Source organism: Phyllostomus discolor, chromosome 8 (assembly GCF_004126475.2).
Source record: "Phyllostomus discolor isolate MPI-MPIP mPhyDis1 chromosome 8, mPhyDis1.pri.v3, whole genome shotgun sequence".
Classification (NCBI taxonomy): Eukaryota; Metazoa; Chordata; class Mammalia; order Chiroptera; family Phyllostomidae; genus Phyllostomus; species Phyllostomus discolor.
Genome location: NC_040910.2, coordinates 33116587 through 33138542, shown reverse-complemented (window position 1 = coordinate 33138542; position 21956 = coordinate 33116587). Strand labels below are relative to the sequence as shown.

Here is a 21956-nt window from a genome sequence, read left to right as displayed (position 1 = left end):
CAATTCTGTGTGTGTATAAACACACTTTCTATGATTAAAAGATAAAAGGCATTTCAAACATAATATACAGATAATTAGAAATATTTTGTGTAAAACCTATTAACATGATTTTGTTTGAGATGTTAAGGTTTCTTTTCAAATCTCATGAATGTGAAATTGTAATCCACTATAACTTATCTGCCTGACGTCCAGCATTCTTTGCTCTACATGTTTAGAGAACATCACTCTTTCTCCCATCTTTTTCCTGTGTAAGCTTTCTCTGATTTTATGTGAGGTTGTTTTTTTATTTTTATTTATATGTGTTATTTTGTATATATCCGTGACATTTTAACTTTATGATCCCTTTCATACTACAGAGGGTTGCAAATATATAAGTGTACATAATGTTATAAATTATGCCTGCCATATATCCAAAATAACAAAAATATATATTTAACCCAGGAATTTTATACTACAGGTTGTATTTACATTTTAAATACAAGTAAATTGTATTTTTGTGTAAAACATTTTTTCTAAGTGGATTGAAATTTTTCCTACTATTATTTATTAAATATGTTTCTACATTGATTTGAAATGTCACTTTTCAAATCAATTACATGTCCATACATGGGTCTGATTCTGGATTCTGTTCTGAACCATTGTCTAATCGGTGCAGAACCTCCGCACCTGAAACCGCTTAAACACTGCAGCTTTATTTGTGTGTTTTGTCCTCTGTGCGGCAGGTCTGCTCCTTGACTCCCCACTTTTCAGAACATGCCATTGCTCTGCATAGACTTTTACACTTCAGACTGATTTCCAGTTGAACATTACATTAGATTTTTATTTAAATTGCATTGAAGTGTAGACCAATTATGGAAGAATAACATTTTCACGATGATGAGTCCTCTTACTGAAGACCATAGCACATCTCTACTTTCATTGTAATCTTTTCTATCTTTCAAAACTTATTAATTATTTAGTTTTTACATTTGAAATTTTTGACACTGTCAGTTGGTCCTGCTGTGTAGACTATAATATTTTTATTGAGAAAATGATCTCTACATAGTTGATATAGCTAAAATACTTGATAATTTCAGAATTTGGCTTTACTTTTTTGTTGAAATAGGCAACTTATTTTAGCCCATATATTTTTACAGATACTGTCTTTGTCTTGAATAAGAGTACCTTTTAGGAATGAATATGTTTATAGGACAAAATTCAGTCAAATTAGTTGCTTCTATTTAGGAAAAATTTCCTAAACAGAATGAACAGAATGTGATTTACATTTAACCAAGCGACTTCTTGACTAGGAGAAAGGAAATCTTTTTTAAATTCTTTACTTAATTTAGATGCTGGAACATATGCCATCTTCATTTTATTTCATTTCATTATTAGTTATCCTATTAAAAACAAGCAGTCCATTAATATAATCTTTCCTTCAGATAAGGTATTCCAAAGCACTGTTCTCAAATTTAAAAAATAAGTGCATTATTTGACACCTCAATGTGTTCTTGTTTAGAAACTTCATTTTTATGAATCCTATTTGCTAAAAAACTTTAGAATCTAAAATTTTAGCACTCCTTTCATAAAATAATTTGATTAAATATTTCCAACCCACTTTGAACAAATACAACCAAAATTTAGAGAACCAGTTTACCAAAAGTTCAATACCATTGCAGAACATATAATTTGATTTACAAATAGTTTTTCAAATAGTCAAACTTTAAAAAAGTTTAACTAATGATAAGCAGTAAATAGAGAAAACATATTGTGCCATCATGAGATATGACTTTAATTCAATATCAGCTTTGTCACACACACACAAAATTATAGTGTAGTTACTCTGTGTTTACATTAAAATGTTATAAATTTTGATAGCTACAGCTTATCATCAATTGATAGAATGCAAGAGTTTATGAATAGAAAACAAATTATATGTATCACAGCTAATTCCAAGAATACTACAACCCCATAGGTTTTTTATTTACAAAGGACATAGTTTTACCTCGATGATGAATTTCAACAAATATTTCATTCAGCTCCATTACAAATAAGTAATATTTATTTTCAATGTTGAACTTTTTAAATAAACTTAAGAGAGACTTTACAATAAGATTTACAAGAACATTAGGTATTTTACCTTCAACAAATGTAATTACCAAAGCGTTGCTTGGATTGCAGATTTGGATTTAAAAATTAAGCTCATTTAAAATTAATTTAACCAATTTTCTCTTTGAAGCAGGAAATGAGACTGAAACAAGCCAAAAATCACTTAATGGCTTGCAAATTTTCTGTTATGCACTTTTCCAAGAAAACTTGATATCAAAAAAGATTATTTCAGAAAAAATATCATCTGCTCTAAATAAAAACTTGTTTTTTGTAGCACGATATGCAAATACTCTGCCAGCAATTGCATATATCAAATGATCATTCAGGGCAGTATTCTTTAAAGGACTGTAAATTCTGAAACAGATGCTGCTTAAAGAGATAAAAGTTCATATTTACTTAAAAATTAGGCGCCAAATTTCACAAGAAAGCTGATGGCGAATGTGCAACTTAAACAGAGTGTGATTTACACTTAACCAAGTGACTTCTTGACTAAGAGAAAGGAAAAAAAAGAAAAATCTTGAAAGTCTGAAAATTTTCTCTTAAGACTGAATTCCCAGAAAGAGACAGTCATCTTTAAGTGGTCCATTTGAGTTGCTGCCTCTCAAGTCCACCTTAATCAGATGGAATGGAGGTGTCATATTTAGATACAGTTACAAACAGCAGGAAACAAGTGCCTCTTTATTTTCCACATCTGAATATAGTAAATATTTACTTTAATCTTGCTACACCTGAATCATTGTTACTCATCCCTGCAGTCAACCTTTGGGAAGAGTATCGGATTCTCTCTCTGCCCTCATCCTTCAGTTTAGTGAGGGCTCTTCTCCTGCTCTCTCGCGGACCTCTCCGCTGGCCTCTGACAGACTTCACAGTCTGTCAGTTCATCTGCTGCACTGTCAGCTTCCACTGTTCTCTGAGCATCTTGACTGGAGTCAGGTCATTTTGTGGTTCCAGCACCTTACATGTGGAGCAGGCAGTCAGTAATTATTTGTTAAATTAATGGATGAGAAAAATTAATTCCAGGGCCCCATCACAATCATATGATTTTTCCTTGTTTGTAATATTTGCATGTCTTTACTGATTAGATTTGTTTTGTTAAATAGACATTATTTTTTATAGCAGTTTTGGTTGCATAGCAAAATTGATTTAAAAAAGTATACAGTTTTTCCCGTCACAGCCCTGCCCATGCACACATGCACAGCCTCTCTCAGCATTGGTACCCCACATGCTTTGCTGTTTATTAAAATCCATGCACCTACATTACAGTTCACTCTTGGTGGTGTACATTCTCTGAGTTTTGACAAATACATAATGCATATCCCAATTTAGTATCCTGCAAAATAGTTTCACTGCCCTAAATATCCTTTGTGTTCTGTCTATTTTTCTTCCCTCCTCCCCAAGCCTCTGGTAACCTTAGATTTTTTCACTGCCTCCACAGCTTGGCCTTTTTTTCCCTAATATCACATAGTTGAAGTCAGTACGTAGGCTTTTCATATTGGCTCTTTCACTTAGTGATATGCACGTTAAGTTTCCCCCATGTCCTTATAGGGCTTGCTAGCTCATTTCTTTATAACACTGAATAATATTTCACTGTCTGCATGGGTCACAGTTTATTCATTCACCTACTGCATGACATCTTGGACAAGTTTTGGCAATTATGCATAAAACTGCTACAATATCTGTGTACAGTTTTTGTGTGGGTGTGTTTTCAATGCATTTGGGTTAATACTAAAGAATGATTACTGAATCTTAAGGTAAGTGTACATTTACTTTTGTAAGACACTGCCGAACTGTTTTCCACAGTGACTAACATTTTTGCATTTGCACCAGCAATGAAAGAGTTTTTTGCTCCACGTTCTTGTCAGTATGTGGTGTTGTCAGTGTTCTGGATTTTGGCCATACCAATAGGTTTACAATGGTATGTTGTTTTAATTTGCAATTCTCTAATAACAGATATGAATTTTTAAAATGATCATAAAGTTCTGTCTTCTGATATCTTCTAGACAAGTATCTTTCCCATATTGTATGTTTAATTAGAGTTTAAAAAAACTATTTTCTTATCTAATGACATGAGGGGGAAGTGAGCGACTGGGAATTTGCATGCTTTTTTTTTTCCAGAGGGCCAGAAAAATCCCAAGATAAAAATGACAATTCTTTCCTTTTGATTGCAAACTTCTATAGTATATAAATTGCATACCTATTTAACCCATTTTTCTGCTTCAAATTATGATTAATTATGAATATCAGGAGTATATTTTTTAAAGATGCTTGTATGCAAGAAATTGTACATATTTTTAAAAGATTTTAAATAAATCTATTTCAAGCTCCCCATATACCACGGCTGATGAGCTCCATATTATAAATTCTGCAGGAAACCCTCTGCCATACAGTATTATGAAACAGTGTCTGGGTCCATGGGAGTCATGAAGCAGTCTATAAGGCTGTCACAGCCATGTTGCTGTGTCTCCTCGTGGTATCAATGTCTCTACCAAATGCTGAACAGTGAGTAGCATTCTGGCATTGCACACTCTAGAGTAGTTCCTAATATACCATTTAGGAAGTTCAAGCTCCAGATGCCTTTGTGCATTTCTCAAAATTACGTCTACATTTTATTTTTTAGCCCTGCAGACATCCATACTACTGTGGTCCATTTTATGTTCTACCACCCTAATGGTGGTACTTGCAATTAGCACAGTTTTTAAAAAAATTTTTTGTACATACTTAGATCTCTTTCTAAACTTTATGTGTGATTCCTTTGATCAGTCTTTCTGTTTTTATAACAGTACCAAATGTTTCTTATTCTTTTTTCTAATGCACTTTAATTGGACAGATTTGTAACCTATATATTATATTAGAAAATCAGAAGTTTCGGACAAAGCTTTGGGTTTCATCTATTTTAACTAGTACAATGACTGCGTGTTTTTTATAACATTCTTGGCAAATGACTTCCCAGCCTCTGCTTGAGGGAAACATCTTATCCATTCCACTGTCACACAATTCTTTTAGAAAACTCTCACTTATATTTAGTGGAAATGTGCCTTCTTGAATTTCTTATTTGGTTTATTACTTTTCCATTAATTACCTTTATTTTTCCAAGACATTCTCTAAGATTCTTCCTATCACTTTTTCTTTCTTTATGTATTATTGTTCTTAATAATCTCAGATAATCTGTAATTCTAAAATAATCTGTAGGTAGATGACTTTCAAACATATATCTTCAACCCTGATCTCCTTTGGAATATATAGGTCCATGATTTCAACAAGTTTCAATATATAAGTCAGTGTTCAGACTTGTTAGCATCAACACCTGCACCTCCTGCTAGCACCTCAGTGTACCCTAAAATAAACTCTTCACACACACACACACTCTCACACACACACACACACACACACACACACTCCCTCTTTTCCCCTTCTCTGTTTATAATTCAAGTATTCAAGCCCCTGCTACAAGCCACATACCATTTTAGTTACTGGAAAACATGCCAGTGACTTAAACAGAATGGTCTCTGTTTTTATGAAATTGAAGTTCTAGGAAGCTATGTAGACAATAAACTAAATTAAAACTTGATCAGTATATACTATGCCAGGCATGGATAAGTTCTGTGGGAAAGATAAAAAGGAAAGGGAGGCTTGCAGACTGATTGGAGGACAAGTATTTTATAAGATCATCAGAGAAGCCTGCTCTAGTGACATGAGAGATAAGCAAAGACTGTGGCGTAGCTATTTGTCAGTGACTTAGACTGGAAACAAAACATTTATTTAATTTTTTCTTTTCTGTTAAATACATATTTAATTTCTAATTTTGATGAAAAATTTTAATTGGCAGTGGTCCATTAGGAATATAAATAAGACGTAATATTTCAGTAAATTAGAATCCTAATTTAATTAATTGGGTAAGAAATTTTCTTCCACATTATTTTGCTCTGATTTATATATCGTTTTTAAAAGATTTTATTTACTTATTTTTAGAGAGGGGGGAGGGAGGGAGAAAGAGGGGGAGAAAAACATTAATGTGTGCTTGCCTCTTGTGTGCCCCCACTGGGGACCTGGCCCAGAGTCCAGGCATGTGCCCTGACTGGGAATTGAACCAGCAACTCTTTGGTTCTCAGGCTGGCACTCAATCCAAAGAGCCACACCAGCCAGGGATATTCACCTTTTTTAAAAAATAAATTAATCTTATTGTGTTAAGAACATTTAGCAGGAGATCTACCCTCAGCCATTTTTAGTGTGCAATATGTGACAGTGTAAGTACATGGTTGTACAGCAAATCTTTAGAGCTTCCTCATCTCATTTGAATAAAATGTTATGCCAATTACTAAAGAGATTAGTAATAAAATTACTAATAACATTAGTAATTCTCATTTCTTTCCCCTGTAGCTTCTGGCAACCACCATTCCACTCTCTAATTCTATGAATTTGACTCTTCTGATACCTCATAGAAATGAAATCACACAATAGTCATCTTTCTATGACTGGTTTATTTCACTTAGCAAAATATTCTTATGGTTTATCCCTGTTGTTGCAAAAATTAAAAGTAGGACTACCAAATGACCCAGTAGTCCCACTTCTGGACGTCTGAAAGAATGAACTGAACTCATGGTCATGAGGAAATGTCAGTCCTCCTGGCCTCACTGCAGCACTGTTCATGATGGCCATGGGGCAGAGACAGCCTATGAGCCCATCAACAGACTGATGGATAAAGAAAATGTGCAGACATGCAACAGAAAGCTATTCAACCTTTAAAACAAGGAAGTCCTGCAATATGCAACCCCCCCCCCCCAAAACACACACACAGAAATCTTTTCTTTAGTTTAGGCAGGTGGTAGTTGCTTAAAGATTAGTTGCAGTGTGAAATTGGAAACCATATCAATGAACTCTTCATACTCTTGTGAATTAAAATCCACGTCTCTATTTTGCACTTTGAATGGATCTTTTATTTATGCAAGATTCTTAACATCATGCTTTGGTCATTTAGAAAATAGTGGTTTAATGAGTTATTCAAATTTTCCAAACATTGACACATCATTGTACCGTATCGAGAGGTCACATATGTTAATGTTGCCAAGGAAGCATATCAAGAAATCTTTAAGTACTGGGATTATAAATTTTCAGATTTCTAATTATGACTTGAAACCACGAAGCCTATCATTGATGACAAATATTGTCAGTTGTTAACCTGGGCATGATAGGTTAACTCACTTCCTTTATTTTTAAGAGAATGGTCTGCCATATACCTAATCATAATAACCACAGTATTGCCAAACATTTATTTTCAAGCAATAATGGTGTTTCAAGGAAAACCAGCTTGTTTAACCTGCCAATCAATCACACCAGTGCTTTTCCTTAAAAGAATTATCATATTACAATATGACATGTTTGCTATATACTTCCCATTTTGACACTCAGCATAGTAAAAAATTATTTATATAATGGCCAAAAATGTGATAAAATTATCCATTGAGGGTCAAGAACATTCTTAAATAAAAGGGCATTGTTCTTGCTGTGATATATGGCAGTAAAGAATACAATAACCACCATGACCTCTAATTATGCTAAAGCACCAGAACTTTTACCCACTATTGTTTTTTTTTTTTTTTTTTTTTTACCATCTGGGCAAATGTCAACACAGTGGAAAAAGTAAATTATGTCTTTATGATTATGAAAGCTGTTTAGATCTTGTGATATTCTATGAAAGGGCCTGCTGGAATAATGTTTCTAAAGCACATTTTTTTGTCACGTCACTCCGCTGCTCAAAAGGTTCAATTGTTTATCATTGCCCACAGGGAACTTTAAAGACAAGTTTCCAGCCTAGAATTTAAACTTTGCACAATCTGACATGAATTTGTGTTTTCACCCCATATGCTCCTTTATGCAGACTGGCTCTCGACAAATGACGTTATTGCTGTACCTGTTATAAACCTTGGGAGTTTGCAGTTGCTTTCCATGGATTATAGCATGCCTTTGCCTGAGGGCCTCACCTCTCACATTCTTTACACACAGGTCCTGCCTTTCCTCAAGGTCCAAACCAAATGAGGCCTCAGTGGGTACTGAAGGTCCCCCTTCTGAAAGCATACTCTGCTTTGTACCTCTCCCATATCACTTATTTTCTACCTGGTCATAACCTCATGTGCCCTGAAGCTGTGCAGGATGCTCTACATACAGTGGGGGCTCCATAAATAATTGTTGAAGAAACAAATATTTGATTGCATCGAGCCATTTGTTTACATGTTTCACTGCAGCACCCATACGAGATTTCTAGCTGAAGTTAGTGTTAAGGTTTTTGCTACCTCTATGAAGTATTTTTTTGTTGTGAAGCTTATTATAGCACAAGGCAATTCAACTCACACCACTGATCTCATTAGCTAGTCTGTTTTTTACACTTTCAGACTTGTATAATAGTCTGTCAACCAAAAGCATAAGGATGCTAAAACACTTTGAACTGTGTAGAAGAGTACTGATTCTTTTAAAGTTACTTTTGAAGGTTTATTGAGGCAAAATTCCCATTTAGTTATTTTCCTTGGATATCTAGGAAAATACTCAGAATAGAAGAATTACCCCTTAAATATGTCATCTTATTATTTTTCTCCTGATTTCAAATTTAAATATTTTATGGACCATAATGAAGAAGCATTGCTGATTATGAAATGCCCATACCTAAATCACTTTGTGTAGATGATTATTTAACTTAACAGCAAGCTAAATATGCTACCTATAAATTACATCAGAGACTAATGAAAGCTGGCCTTTGAAGGAGTTTCAGGGAGCTGGTTTCTTTTCACAGAAGACCCTAAGAGAAATTTAGAATGTAGAAAGAAAAGGAGGTTTCAGTTCATTTCTGCATTTATCTGCGTAACTTGGGACCAAACTTCCCATATTTTGTTGTTAGTGATGGCAGGTATGGAAGGATAAATTATATGTCTTACCTGGAAACAAAGTAGTGCCTGTTTTACTATCTTTTGATCCTTGAGAAATGTACATCTATTTTTCTCTCTAGCTAAAATGGTATTTATAAAGGGCACATTGATATATTGCTATTTAAGGACTTATGAGTAAAAAAGTAAAAGCCTTCTATAATTAGAGGCCAAATCATTAACTGAGGAGTTCAATGAATGCATTTCAGTATAAGCAAGTCCAGCACAAGTCCTTGCTGTGCTAAGTCCAGTGGTCTTGCAGATCCTATAGCTTCCATATTTGTCTGGAACCAGAGTGCAGATGTCCCCCTGTAGCCTGGATGACTTGACAAACTCTACCAAAACAGTGCTTGCTCCATAATGAGCTGTTAGTTACACTGATGGTACTGCTGCTATGAACTTGGCCAGCAGAATCCCAGACAGTCTAATAAGGAGGTCCTCTAATCACTGGCACCCTTGCTACTACCATCCCCATTGCCATTGGGTGGCTGCTGCTAGGTATAGTCAAGAGTCAGATGGGTGCGGTTGGGTCTCTGATGTCAGTCATTCTCACCACAGCTAGATCAGTTCGGCTCTTTTGGGGAGGTTCTTTCCCAGCTATGGCAGGAAGGGGGAGGGTGATCAATTTCCTTTCCTACCCATTGCTCTGTTCAGCCTAATGGGCTCACTCCAGCTGATTCTAATCACTCTCACAGCCTCTCCCTTACAATATAAGCCACAGAGAAATTTGCTGGGGACAGTTTCCCTTGTTTGTTGCTTCTTGGACCTAGAGCTCCTGCTTCTTTTGCCTGACCACTTGACTTAGTTCAGAGGCTAGACCTGCTTCCTCTCTCTTTCCGCCTCCATGGTGGTTGAGCATTGTAACAACGCTTCCCACACAGGTTCCATCCATTCTGGGTCTCTTTCTGCAGCAGCTTTCCAGGGTACATTCAACAGATTCTTAATCGGAAGGGAGAAAAAGCTAAAATTCTTCTTTTTTATGTTCTTCTCCAATAGAAATATAAAATTTAATTTGCTGAAAGATACTTAATTATTGCAAAATACATGAGTTAATGCTATTCCAAATTTACTAAGTGCAAGAGTTTCCGCCTCTACAAACTATTCTATATGGATTTTCTTTTTACTCCGATTTTTCCTGAACAGCGGACATTTCTATTTAAAAATATCATTTTGTTCATTTTGGGGCTTGGAACATAAAAGCAGATACCATAAACTAAAATAATTAATTATTTAATCAAGAAGGGTGTCAGCTCTAGGACTTTACCCCCACAAATGTGATAGTTGAGGTCATTCCTAACCAGTGACAATTTCAGTTTTTGTTGAAAGAGTCCTGGGTAATTTGAGAGAAGGTGAAGGGAAATCAAATGGAGTAGAACCAAAATGAATTGTCAAATTAACCCTGCAGTTGCCTATACCAAGAAAAGAATGTATACTCGTATGCATGTCCTTTAAGATGTCTACAGGCATTAGTAGCTTACTACATTTTATTACCTCATTTGATGAATGTTCCACATGATAGATTTCAGAAGACTTTCATGAGATGGCATTGCGAGATGGTATAGTTCAATTGATAGAGTTAAGAAGACAGTGTTTGGTCTTCCCGTCCCACGTAAAATGTGCAAGGAGAGTGTGTGTGTGTTTCACTTCTTTGAATGTCCTTTAATGCTATCAATATTTTACTTATGTTTTGCCTAGTTGGATACACAATGAATGATCTCATTTTTGAATGGCAAGATGAGGCACCTGTACAAGTGGCAGAAGAACTCACTCTGCCCCAGTTTCTGTTGAAAGAGGAGAAAGATTTACGATACTGCACTAAACACTACAACACAGGTAGGGCTTGAGTATTCTTCATTTCACTTACAACTTGGGTTTTTATGGTAGTCAGATGGTACTTAATTGTAGTGTTAGGTTAATTATTTTCACCGTGGCTTAATGTTTTACCCAGTAATAGAGCAGAAAATGGAAACTTATAGATGCTTTGACTCATTGCATATTATTATATAATTTGTTTATATGGGGCCAAAGAAATGCTTGGTGTTTAATTATATTTAATTTTTTTGTGTGTATGTGAAAAGCCCTTAATTACATAGTAATGGTATTTTGAAAGAATTCCTTTAATTTCTATGTGAGAAATAAAATGTACTTTTTAACCTATCCTGGGCAGTAAACATGGTATTTGCTAACAAAATGAAAGAAATTGCTTTTTTATTTTTTAAGACACCAGTTGCCTAAACATTTGGCCACAATTTCTTACATTTTAAGGTGTTGTTATTTAAGCATCTACTATTCACACTGACACAGTATCTTTTTGCTTTTGAGGATAGATGTCGAATATAGTTATTCACATCAAAGACTGAAAGATTTAATATGACAGTTGTACATTCCTGAGATCTGTTTACTTCTCTCAAGTGGCACGGGCTAGTCCCATAATATCTATTCTAACTATCTAGCGCATTCCTACAAATTCTGTTAAACTGTCTTCAGCGGAGGCATCACTCCCGTGTGGTTAGTGCGTGGCCTCCCACTAGTGTGAGCTGCTGTCTCTATCATTTTATTGCATTAACTGATTCCTCTTGGGCTTAGAGCTTCCCAGAACTGTGATCTGACCTTTTACTGTACAAAGCCCCAAATCTTTTTATCTCCTTAATCAATTCACAGTCTCTGGTGAAAAAGTCACTGACATTTTCTCACCCCTTACCACATGTCTTTGGGGTTGGGGGGTAGATATTAATTTAGTAGAGAGTTCAAGTTTAACATCTCAACACGAAGTGAAAAGCAGGGGGGTTAATACCAGTGTCCTTGCTCAACTCTATAGGGGTAGGTGCAATGATAAAGAACTTTCAGAGAAATGTTAAAAAGTCTTTAGAGCTGATTTCAGGCTGCCAAAACAAACAGCCACACACTTGGTGGTGTTTCTTGCCCGTCTCTTCAAAGCCCTCTTCTGTCTCTCTCTGCCCTGCTCTGTAATCTGGCCACGGTGGCTTGCGTTCTCATATTCGCCGCACTCATTCCTGCTTCAGGTCCTTTGTACTTGCTTTTTCTTCCATACATAAACCTCTTTCCCCAGATTATCCCAAACTTAATCCTCTCACATACTGTAGGGCTGCTCAAACATCGACTCTTCAAATGACTCTTCCTTATAAGCACATGTTAAATACCCAAATCCACTCCCCTTCCTCTTCCTGCTTTCACTACCTGAAATTATATCTTCAATGTACATGTTTACGTACTGGTATATATTATCTGTTTCTCTCATTACCATAAGTTTATAAAGCTAAGCATTGTATCCCTTCATTTCTGTATTTCTGGGCTCTGCTATAGTGCATGGATGCTCAAAAATGTTCATTAAGTAAAATAATAAAGATTAGATTTCATCCGGGGAAACGTGTCTGTGCATGGGAAAATATTAAAGCCTGTCCTCCAGGAGGAAGGGCGGAGGAACAGTTTTGCTGTGAGCAGGAAAATTTTCTTTTAGATCTACATCAGCAAGAATGCTTCCCACCAATTTTATTGAGGGACAATTGACATAAAATTTAGTGTACAATGTGTGACTTGATACATATACACACTGTGATTCCCCCCATTTAGTTCATTAGCATATTCATCACCTCACACTTTTATCTTTCATGTGTGTGAGATCATCTAAGTTCTAGACTCCTGGCAAATTTCAGTGATACAATACAGTATTATCAACTGTAGTCGCCATGTTAAACATTATATCCTCATATCTCATTCATCTTATAGCTGAAGAATGATTTTAAGAAATCAACTTTATTGAGGCATAATTCACATACTGTAAGATTGGTTTGTTTAAAGGATATAGCTGGATGGCTTTTAGTATATTTGCAGAGCTGTGCAACCATCCTTGTAATTTTGGAACATAGTATCACCTGAAAAAAAAATAAACCTGATTTCCATTAGCAGTCCTAGCCACCCTAGGCAACCACTAAGCAACTTTCTGTCTCTACAGCTTTGTATTTGCTGGGTGTTCCATATAAATAGGACTATATGTGGTCTTTGTTACAGGCTTCTTTCACTTAGCATAATGTTTTTGAGGTTCATCCTTGTGGTAGCATGTTTTAACCCCAGTGCATTCTTAAGGATTTTCTATATGCAAGATAATGTCTTCTGCTTAAGAAGATAGTTTTACTACTTCTTTTTCAATCTAAAAGTCTTTCATTTAGTTGTTTGCTACATTATCCTGGCTAGAACCTCCCAGTACAATGTTTCATGAAGGTGACAAGAGAATGCATTCTTGCCTTCTCGAACTCAGTAGGAAAGTGTTCTGTTTTTCACCATTAAGTGTGAAGTTAGCTATAGGTTTTTCATGGATGTCCTTTCTCAGGTTGAGAAAATCCCTTGCTATTTCTAGGTTTTAGAATGTTTTTATTATGAAGCATCGTTGGATTTTTGACAATTTTTTCTTCTTTTTCTCTTTTTTGTATATTTTATTGATTATGTGATTACAGTTGTCCCATTTCCCCCCCTTCATGCCCCTCCACCCTGCACACCCTCTCCCACCCACACTCCCCCCGCCACACTTTAGTTCATGTCCATGTGTCATACTTACAAGTTCTTTGGCTTCTACATTTCCCATACTATTCTTACTCTCCCCCTGTCTATTTTCTACCTACCCTCTATGCTACTTATTCCCCATGCCTTTTCCCCCCTCTTCTCCCACTCCCCTGTTGCTAACACTCCATGTAATCTCCATTTCTGTGGTTCTGTTCCTGTTCTAGCTGTTTGCTTAGTTTTTTTTTTTTAGGTGTGGTTGTTAATAATTGTGAGTTTGCTGTCATTTTACTGTACATGTCTTTTATCTTCTTTTTCTTAGATAAGTCCCTTTAACATTTCATATAATAACGGCTTGGTGATGATGAACTCCTTTAACTTGACCTTATCTGAGAAGCACTTTATCTGCCCTTCCATTCTAAATGAAAGCTTTGCTGCATAAAGCAATCTTGGATGTAGGTCCTTGCCTTTCATGACTTAGAATACTTCTTTCCAGCCCCTTCTTCCTGTAAGGTCTTTTTTGAGAAATCAGCTGACAGTATTATGCGCATTCCTCTGTAGATAACTCTTTCCTTTTGACCTTCTGTTTTTAAGATTAGCTCCTTATCTTTAATCTTGGGTAATGTAATTATGATGTGCCTTGGTGTGTTCCTCCTTGGGTCCAGCTTCTTTGGGACTCTCTGAGCTTCCTGGACTTCCTGGAAGTCTATTTCCTTTGCCAGAATGAGGAAGTTCTCCTTTATTATTTGTTCAAATAGATTTTCCACCTGTTGTTCTTCCTCTTTTCCTTCTGGTGCCCCTATAATTCGGATGTTGGAATGTTTAAAGATGTCCTGGAGGTTCCTAAGCCTCTCCTTATGTTCTGAATTCTTATTTCTTCATTCTTTTCTGATTGGATGTTTCTTCCTTCCTTCTGGTCGACTATGTTGATTTGAGTCCTCATTTCCTTCCCATCACTATTGGTTTCCTGTGCATTTTCCTTCATTTCACTTAGCATACCCTTCATTTTTTCATCTAATTTGTGACAAAATTCAGCCAATTCTGTGAACATCCTGATCACCAGTGTTTTGAACTGTATGTCTGATAGGTTGGCTACCTCTTCATCACTTAGTTGTATTTTTTCTGAAGCTTTGATCTGTTCTTTTGTTTGGGCTATTTTTTTGTCATGACATGCCTGTTATGTATAAGGGGTGGAGCCTTAGGTGTTCACCAGGGCAGGGCAACCCAGTTGCTGGGTTGTGATGCTGTATGTGGGGGAGGGGTCCAAGAGGGAACAATGGCACTTGCTCCGCTCTCTGCTGGATTTCAGTCACTTCCCCCTCTTCCCCCAAGCAAACTGGGCCCTTCTGGTTTTGATTCCCGTGTGGGTGGGTTTGTGTATGTTGTAGGACCCTGTGGGTCTCTCTAACAAACTTTCCTGTGAGGCTGGGGGTCTCTTCTAGCACCTCAACTCCCACAGGTATTTTCAATCAGTGATTTGAGGCTTTATTTCCCCATGCTGGGACTCCAGGTTGTGTGGTCTGTCTTGCTCCCCAGTTTTGCTGGTTTATCTGCATGCAAATGTGGGACCACCAGAACTGCCAGCCGCCTTGCCCACCAGGGCTGGGTCCACCAGACACTGTTTTGCCACGACCCCTCTCTGCCCTGCTGCCTGACTCTGCTCCTCCTACCAGTCTCGATGAATATGTCGGCTTTAACTCCTTGGTTGTGGGACTTCCATGTAGTTCAATTTTCTGTCAGTTCTCGTTGTTTTTTATTTTTAAATTGTTGTTGTCTTATTTTGGTTGTGCAAGGAAGTGCGGAGTATCTACCTACACCTCCATCTTTTGGACAAATGTTTTGTATCCATTGAGAGGATCATATGATTTTTGCCTTTATTCTTTTAATATAGCAAATTACATTTGTTGATCTTGCATGTTAAACCAAGTTTGCTTGCATTTCATGATAAATTTCAGCTAGTTACGCTGTATAGTCCTTTTCACACGTTGTTGGATTCAATTTGCTAGTATTTTGCTGGGGGCTTGCACTTATATTCATGAAAGAAATTATCTCTATTTTTTTCTTGTCATGTTTTTGCCTGGTTTTATTGAGTAAATATTTACTCAATATTACAGGTAATATTGAGCTCATTCAGTGATTTAGAAAGTGTTCCCTGCTTTCTATTTTCTGGAAGAGTTTATAAAGGATTGCTATGAATTCTTCTTTAAATGTTTAATAGAATTCAGCAGGCTTCTTCTGACCTTGAGTTTTCCCTGTGTGAAATTTTTAAATTAGTAATTCAAGTCCTTTACTTTTTATAGGTCTGTTGAGATTGTCTTTGTTTTTTTGAGTCAGTTTCTATAACATATATCATTCTATGTATTTTTCCATTTTATCTAACTCATTAACCTTTTTGGCATACTGTTATCCATATTATTCATTTATAACTCTTTTAGTTTCTCTTAGGTCAGTAGCAATGTCCTCTGCTTTATTTCTGGCTATAGTAACTTTATTACTTTTTCTTTCTTGCTTCATCCATCTCAGCCAGGATACTTTTAATTGCAAATTAAAATCACAGACAAATAGCTGCAATGCCATAAAATAGAGTCAAAATACAAAGGCGCTTTAAAAAGCTCCATAGTCTTCTTGTTTTACTAGTGTTACCATGTCAAAACTTGAGCAACTTGTTTATTTTTCTCTCTAGGACCACACATATTTACTGTTGCATTGATAATCATAAAAACACTTTTTATAAAAGCACAACAAGAGCTTTTTATCCCTTGAAAATCATAGGAACTGTAAACAATTTATTCAAAGTACTGAAATGGTCAGTAATTGTTACTGATTACATCATGAGATGACTCGAATTATTTAACAGTTAGAGCATGAAAATGTTTCATTATTCTTGATGTATTTTATTTCATTATTTAAAAATACTTAAAAATGTATAATTTTAGAGTTTTAAAAATCAAAAGCATTTTCTTTCTTTTTTTATGGCCAAGTAGTATTACATTGTATAAAGGTCCCATAGTTGTTTTATCCACTCATCTAATGATGGACACTTGGGCTAATTCCATACTTTGGTGGTTGTAAATAATGCTGCAATGAACGTAAGGGTGCTTATTTTTTGAATTAATGTTTTGGGTCTCTTTAGATATATTCTCAGAAGTGGGATAGCTGGGTCAAGGATGGACCTGGAGAACATTATGCTAAGTGAAATAAGTCAGTCAGAGAAAGAAAAATACCATATGATTTCACTTATATGTGGAATCTAATAAACAAACTGAACTAACAAGCAAAATATGAACAGACTCACAGGTGGAGAGCAGGATGACAACTTTTGGGTGGGGAGGCTAGGGAGTGGAGGAATCGAACAAAAAGGACTCACGGACATGGATAACAGTGTGGTGATTGCTGTGGGGACGAGGGCATAAAGGTGTTAAATGGTAATGGAAAAATACATAAAAATTAAAAGTAAATAAAAGATAAAAAGTAAAATCTAAAGTATTTCCACATACTTCAAGAATGGTTAGGCATTCTGCATGTATTTGATAAATCGGTAACTTGCATATATGTTACTAGGCACTTCAGTGTGGAGTCCAACTTTCTAAGAGTTTATGAAACTGTTAAGACTTTTAACAGTCTCTGGAATGTCATCCACCCTTTTATCCTGCAGCCTGGCTCATGCATTACAGTAGCACGTGGCTCAGGTCACAGTATGTACTAGCAATAAACTCTTTTCCCAGATGTGCCTTTTGATTCTTTCTCTCATAATTTGTTAGAGAGTGTCCCATAAAGAAAGATCAGCATGTTAACTCCCTGACCTTATCCTTCTCAAAATAGTTTGAATAAGGAGAAAATAAAACCAAGAGTTAGGTGATTCAGATAAACAATTATTTTAAAGAGAGGTAACGTGGTAATAGAGAAGGGAATAAAGTCAGGGGAAGCAGAAATATTAACAAAATGTTTTATTAAACCACAATTTGTGACTCTATTAATTACTATAAAAGCCACAAAAGCATGAATATATAGAATAAATGTACCTCAAGTTTCTTTTTAGTAAGTGTGCTTTTAAGTTATGTTCAAAATTAGGGAAATAGCATGTTTTCCTAATATTCCAAGTTATTAATGCATAAAATAACTTATAGAAATTGCATTTAAGAAACCATTAATATTTATCCTTTAGCATTGACTTTAAAGGAAATGTAGAGGCTCTGGAACAAATAATACCTGCCTCTAAATAAATAATTAAAAGGACCAGAAACAGTCAATGAACAAGGAAAAAAACCAGACACTGAGTAATTTCTCCTGTCAATCTCAGAGGTAATTGTTAGAATCAAGTGAAATAATAGATCTTTGAGGAGTTTGACAAATGTGAAGTACTAATCAAGTGTGAAGAAACAAGAATACATAGTTTCCTTAAACAGTACATTCTCATGTTGCTTCTAGATGCTAGCAGAAAAATAAGAAAATATTTTTAGAAACAAATTTACAAATATGATTTAGGATCCCTTTTTGTTGTAATAAAAGTTTTAGGACAGAATTATCAAAACAAAATTGTGACATTTGATGCCATAACAAAGGCCTACTTTCACCAATTACTGAATTTATTTTGCAACCAATCAGGAAAGTTCACATGCATAGAAGTGCGATTCCATCTGGAACGACAAATGGGATACTATCTGATCCAGATGTACATTCCCAGTCTCCTGATTGTGATTCTGTCGTGGGTTTCATTCTGGATCAACATGGATGCTGCTCCAGCCAGGGTGGCTTTGGGAATAACCACTGTGCTGACTATGACCACACAGAGCTCAGGATCGCGAGCTTCCCTACCAAAGGTAAGTGCACAAAATGAACACATGCAGATATTTGCACAAATATTTACATATATGTTATACACATTATGTCAGTGTTAGTTTTGTCAGATATTTTTAACAGAACTTATTATTCATTACTGATTTTTATATAATATATAACCAAGGCAAAGAATTTGTAAAATACAAAAGTAGAGGAAGGAAAAAATTCTGCAAACCAATGATATCTTCTATTCACAGTTTGTGTTATGACCCTCAATTATTTAAACTAACCAGTAATACTCTTGTACACTATAGAATTTGTATGTATAGATTTTTATTCACTTAGAAATTTATCAAACATGTATGTAAGGCAAATCTCTACAGTAACTTTGAGTGGTGAACATGTTATGGTACATTCGTATTCTACTGTGTGATACACAATAAGGGACATTTATGCAATGAATGTTATATGTGAATATACACACATTCTGTATATATGTATATGTATGTGCAAATACACATACATGTACAGTTTTACATGTGTTTTGTAATATTTTCTTAGTGTAAATTCTTAGAACTGGGATTGTTGCTCTGGTAGCTATAAGCATTGGTATGTACTGCCAAACCCCACATCAGGAAAATTTATAATAATTACACTTCCACAAGTATTGTATAAGAATGCCAATTTTACTGCTGCACCCTGAGTTAGATATATCATTTTGGGGTGTGTTCTTTCCCTTTTGGCTTTTAAGCTATCACAGGTCAACAAAAAAGGCAGCTCATTGTAGTCTATGCTGAACTGCTAGAATGAAAAGAAACTATGAGGTTTGTAAAAGACTCCATCTTTTTTCACAAGATATGCTGAAATAAAACATAGTAGCTTTTTTCATTCATTTAGCAGCATAGCATTAGAATGTTATTTTCTTCTTCTTGATGACTTCTAAGGAGTCATCAAGAAATTTCTACTATCTAAGTAATCCTGTCTAACTTCCAACAATCTTCACTATTTCCATTGTAATAACATAAATATAATAAGATTATATTCACTATTTTTGTACATGTGATGCAATCCAGTTGCCATGCCAATTAAATTATAAATGTACAATCATACCTCCCTTAACCTTTAATATGGATTACATTCTATGTTTGAATGTATGAGATTAAAATGTCCAAATCAATACAATTTGATGACAGGACATTTTATCCCTAAAAGTGTTATTTAACATTTGAAGAACTTGATATTTAACAATGCTCACTCCGCCTTCCTAAGACTTAATGATTGTCTTTCAAAATGAAGTTTATTTTTAAATAGTTGTATTTTCAAAATGACGCATATCAACTAGTGTTTTATAAGATATTGTCCAAGTGAAAATTGTAAATCTGCCTATAAGATTAAACTGATTCATTTCAATGCTTATCTATACAGGAGTAGGCAAAAGTACGTTTAGAGTTGCACTGTGACATTCTTTTGAGCATTAATACAGCTGTTGTGATAATCATAACCTGCCTGTATTGGCCACATGAACAACCATACACCTACTTTTGCCCACCCTGGTATATGTCTAAATGTCTGAAGGGCTCTGAATAATACATTTCTATAGTCAATATGTAATGGAAATTGCCAGTTTACTCATTGATTTTCTTCATGAGCTAAACAGAAATCAAAGCTTGTTTTTCCATAAGCTGTCAACCAGAAGAGCACAAAATGTTTTATGTTCAAGTGTTTCAGCTTCTAAAAGGCACAAGGTCAAGGCATTTGGATACAGAGATTAAAGAAGAGTTGGGGGATCATGGAGGTTTGGGTGGAGGAAGCAGAAAGTTATCTATCTATCTATTTATTTATTTTTAATAAAAAATTAATTGTTGTTCAAGTACAGTTTTCTGCCTTTTACCCCCATCCCAGCCCACCCTTCCAGCCCTTCCCACCTCCCTCCCATTTCCACCTCCCCGCCCTTGTTATTGTCCATGTGTCCTTTATACCTGTTCCTGCAAACCCTTCTCCTTTTCGGCTGAAATTCCCTCCCCTCTCCCCTCTGGTCAGTCAAAAAAAAAAAAAAAAAAACAAGCTTGTGTCTTCATTCGTTTTTTTAAACTTACAGCTTTTTAAATTTCTGCTTCCTCACTGAAATTGAGAACAGGCTGACAGTGAGGAAGCAGAAATTTAAAAAGCAGCAAGTTTAAAAAAAATGAATGGAGACACAAGCTTGCTTTTTTTTTTAAAGGAAGGAAGGGTTTGGGATGGCTTTAAACTTTTTCTCAAACAATAAGAAAGGTTTTTTAAAAAGGTGTTTATTTCACTGTGATCACAGGAAAGAATGAATTTTTAACTATGAGTTCAATTATGTACATAAATGTGTAGAAAGCTTCTACATCTCTCAAATCGTAGAGACATTGACGTGACCACTGGATATGTGTTAATATTTAATTCTGAGCTACAAAAAAGGTTTGATTAGCAAGGTGATGTCTTAAGATGAGGTGACCATATTATTTCAGGCTTTGTGAGAGTTAAGGAACAGAAGGTTGAGCATATTCATATATTAGAATTCAGGAAGGCAGACAGTGAATAACTAGAATAAACAAGAATTAACTTATTAGATGAAGTCATTCAAAAGAGTAGAAAATTTCTGTTTTTTCTTTTCTTTATTTATTTTTAGAGAGATGGAAATAGAGGGAGAAAGAGAGGGAGAGAAACATCAATGTGTGGTTGCCTTTCACATGGCCCCCACAGGGGACCTGGCCTGCAGCCCAGGCATGTGCCCTGTCTGGGAATTGAACCGGTGACCATTTGGTTTATAGCCCATGCTCAATCCACTGAGGTACACCAGCCAGGGCAAGAATAGAAAATTTCTTGAAAATTCTGATTCTGTGATGGGGTAAGGGAGGGACTAGGAAGGCAACGTACAAAGGTCTCACATTGCATTTAAGAACAGATCTTTGAAAGTATGCACCTTAAGATTTGCTATTCTCAACCTCACAAGAGAACCCTCAGATACTTGAAAGACTTGCCACCCTTGTCCTACTGATGAAATCTAGGAAGTAGGAAAACAAACTAAATTCAGGAAAACAATAGGGATTCTCAGGCATAGGAAGAAGAAACAATAAATCACTAATTTGTAACTGCTTAGTATTTTATCCAAGCTCTGTGCCAATATATCTCCTGTAGAAAATGAAGGACTCAGAGCAGACACTCTCAAAGAATATACTTGAGCCAGCACCTTGAGAACTACAGAGCCGAGAGTCCTCTCTGATAATGGCCTCTACAGTGTCATGATAAATTAAGCATGTAATAGCCCAGAGCAAGAAGACTCCTGGGATTCCTTTCTTGGAACTTGAAACTATTTGGCATTTCTACAGTGCCTGTGTCAGCAGCTCAAAGAGGGTGACAGTGCATTCTCTTGCTAGCCATTTTTCAAAGTTGTGTACCTTGAGGATACGAGAAAAAAATGGTGGTGATTGTAGAGGTTTTGAGGTTTTTATAGACCTTATTAAGGGTTAGGTTTATTTGGGGTGAGTTTTGGAAAGATTTTCACAAAAGGAGTGATCTCTCTGACTTCCACGTAGAGATCAGAGAGAAGGGGTAGGAGTGGAGGCAGAACTGTTGTGGTCCGAAGCAGATGATGGCATCACGGTGAGACTGGGAGCAGCAGAGGTAGATAGTGGCAGA

General features: G+C 35.7%; 1 protein-coding gene across 2 annotated transcripts in view; it reads left to right on the top strand.

Moving 5' to 3' along the window:
* Positions 1 to 21956, top strand: part of GLRA3 (glycine receptor alpha 3) — a 138262-nt gene that overhangs the window by 85038 nt on the left and 31268 nt on the right. For both annotated transcript variants that reach the window (XM_028521086.2, XM_028521085.2), the window contains exons 6-7: positions 10695 to 10832; positions 18120 to 18334. In XM_028521086.2, coding sequence (XP_028376887.1) covers positions 10695 to 10832; positions 18120 to 18334 — 353 coding nt within the window. The remainder of the gene's footprint in view (positions 1 to 10694; positions 10833 to 18119; positions 18335 to 21956) is intronic.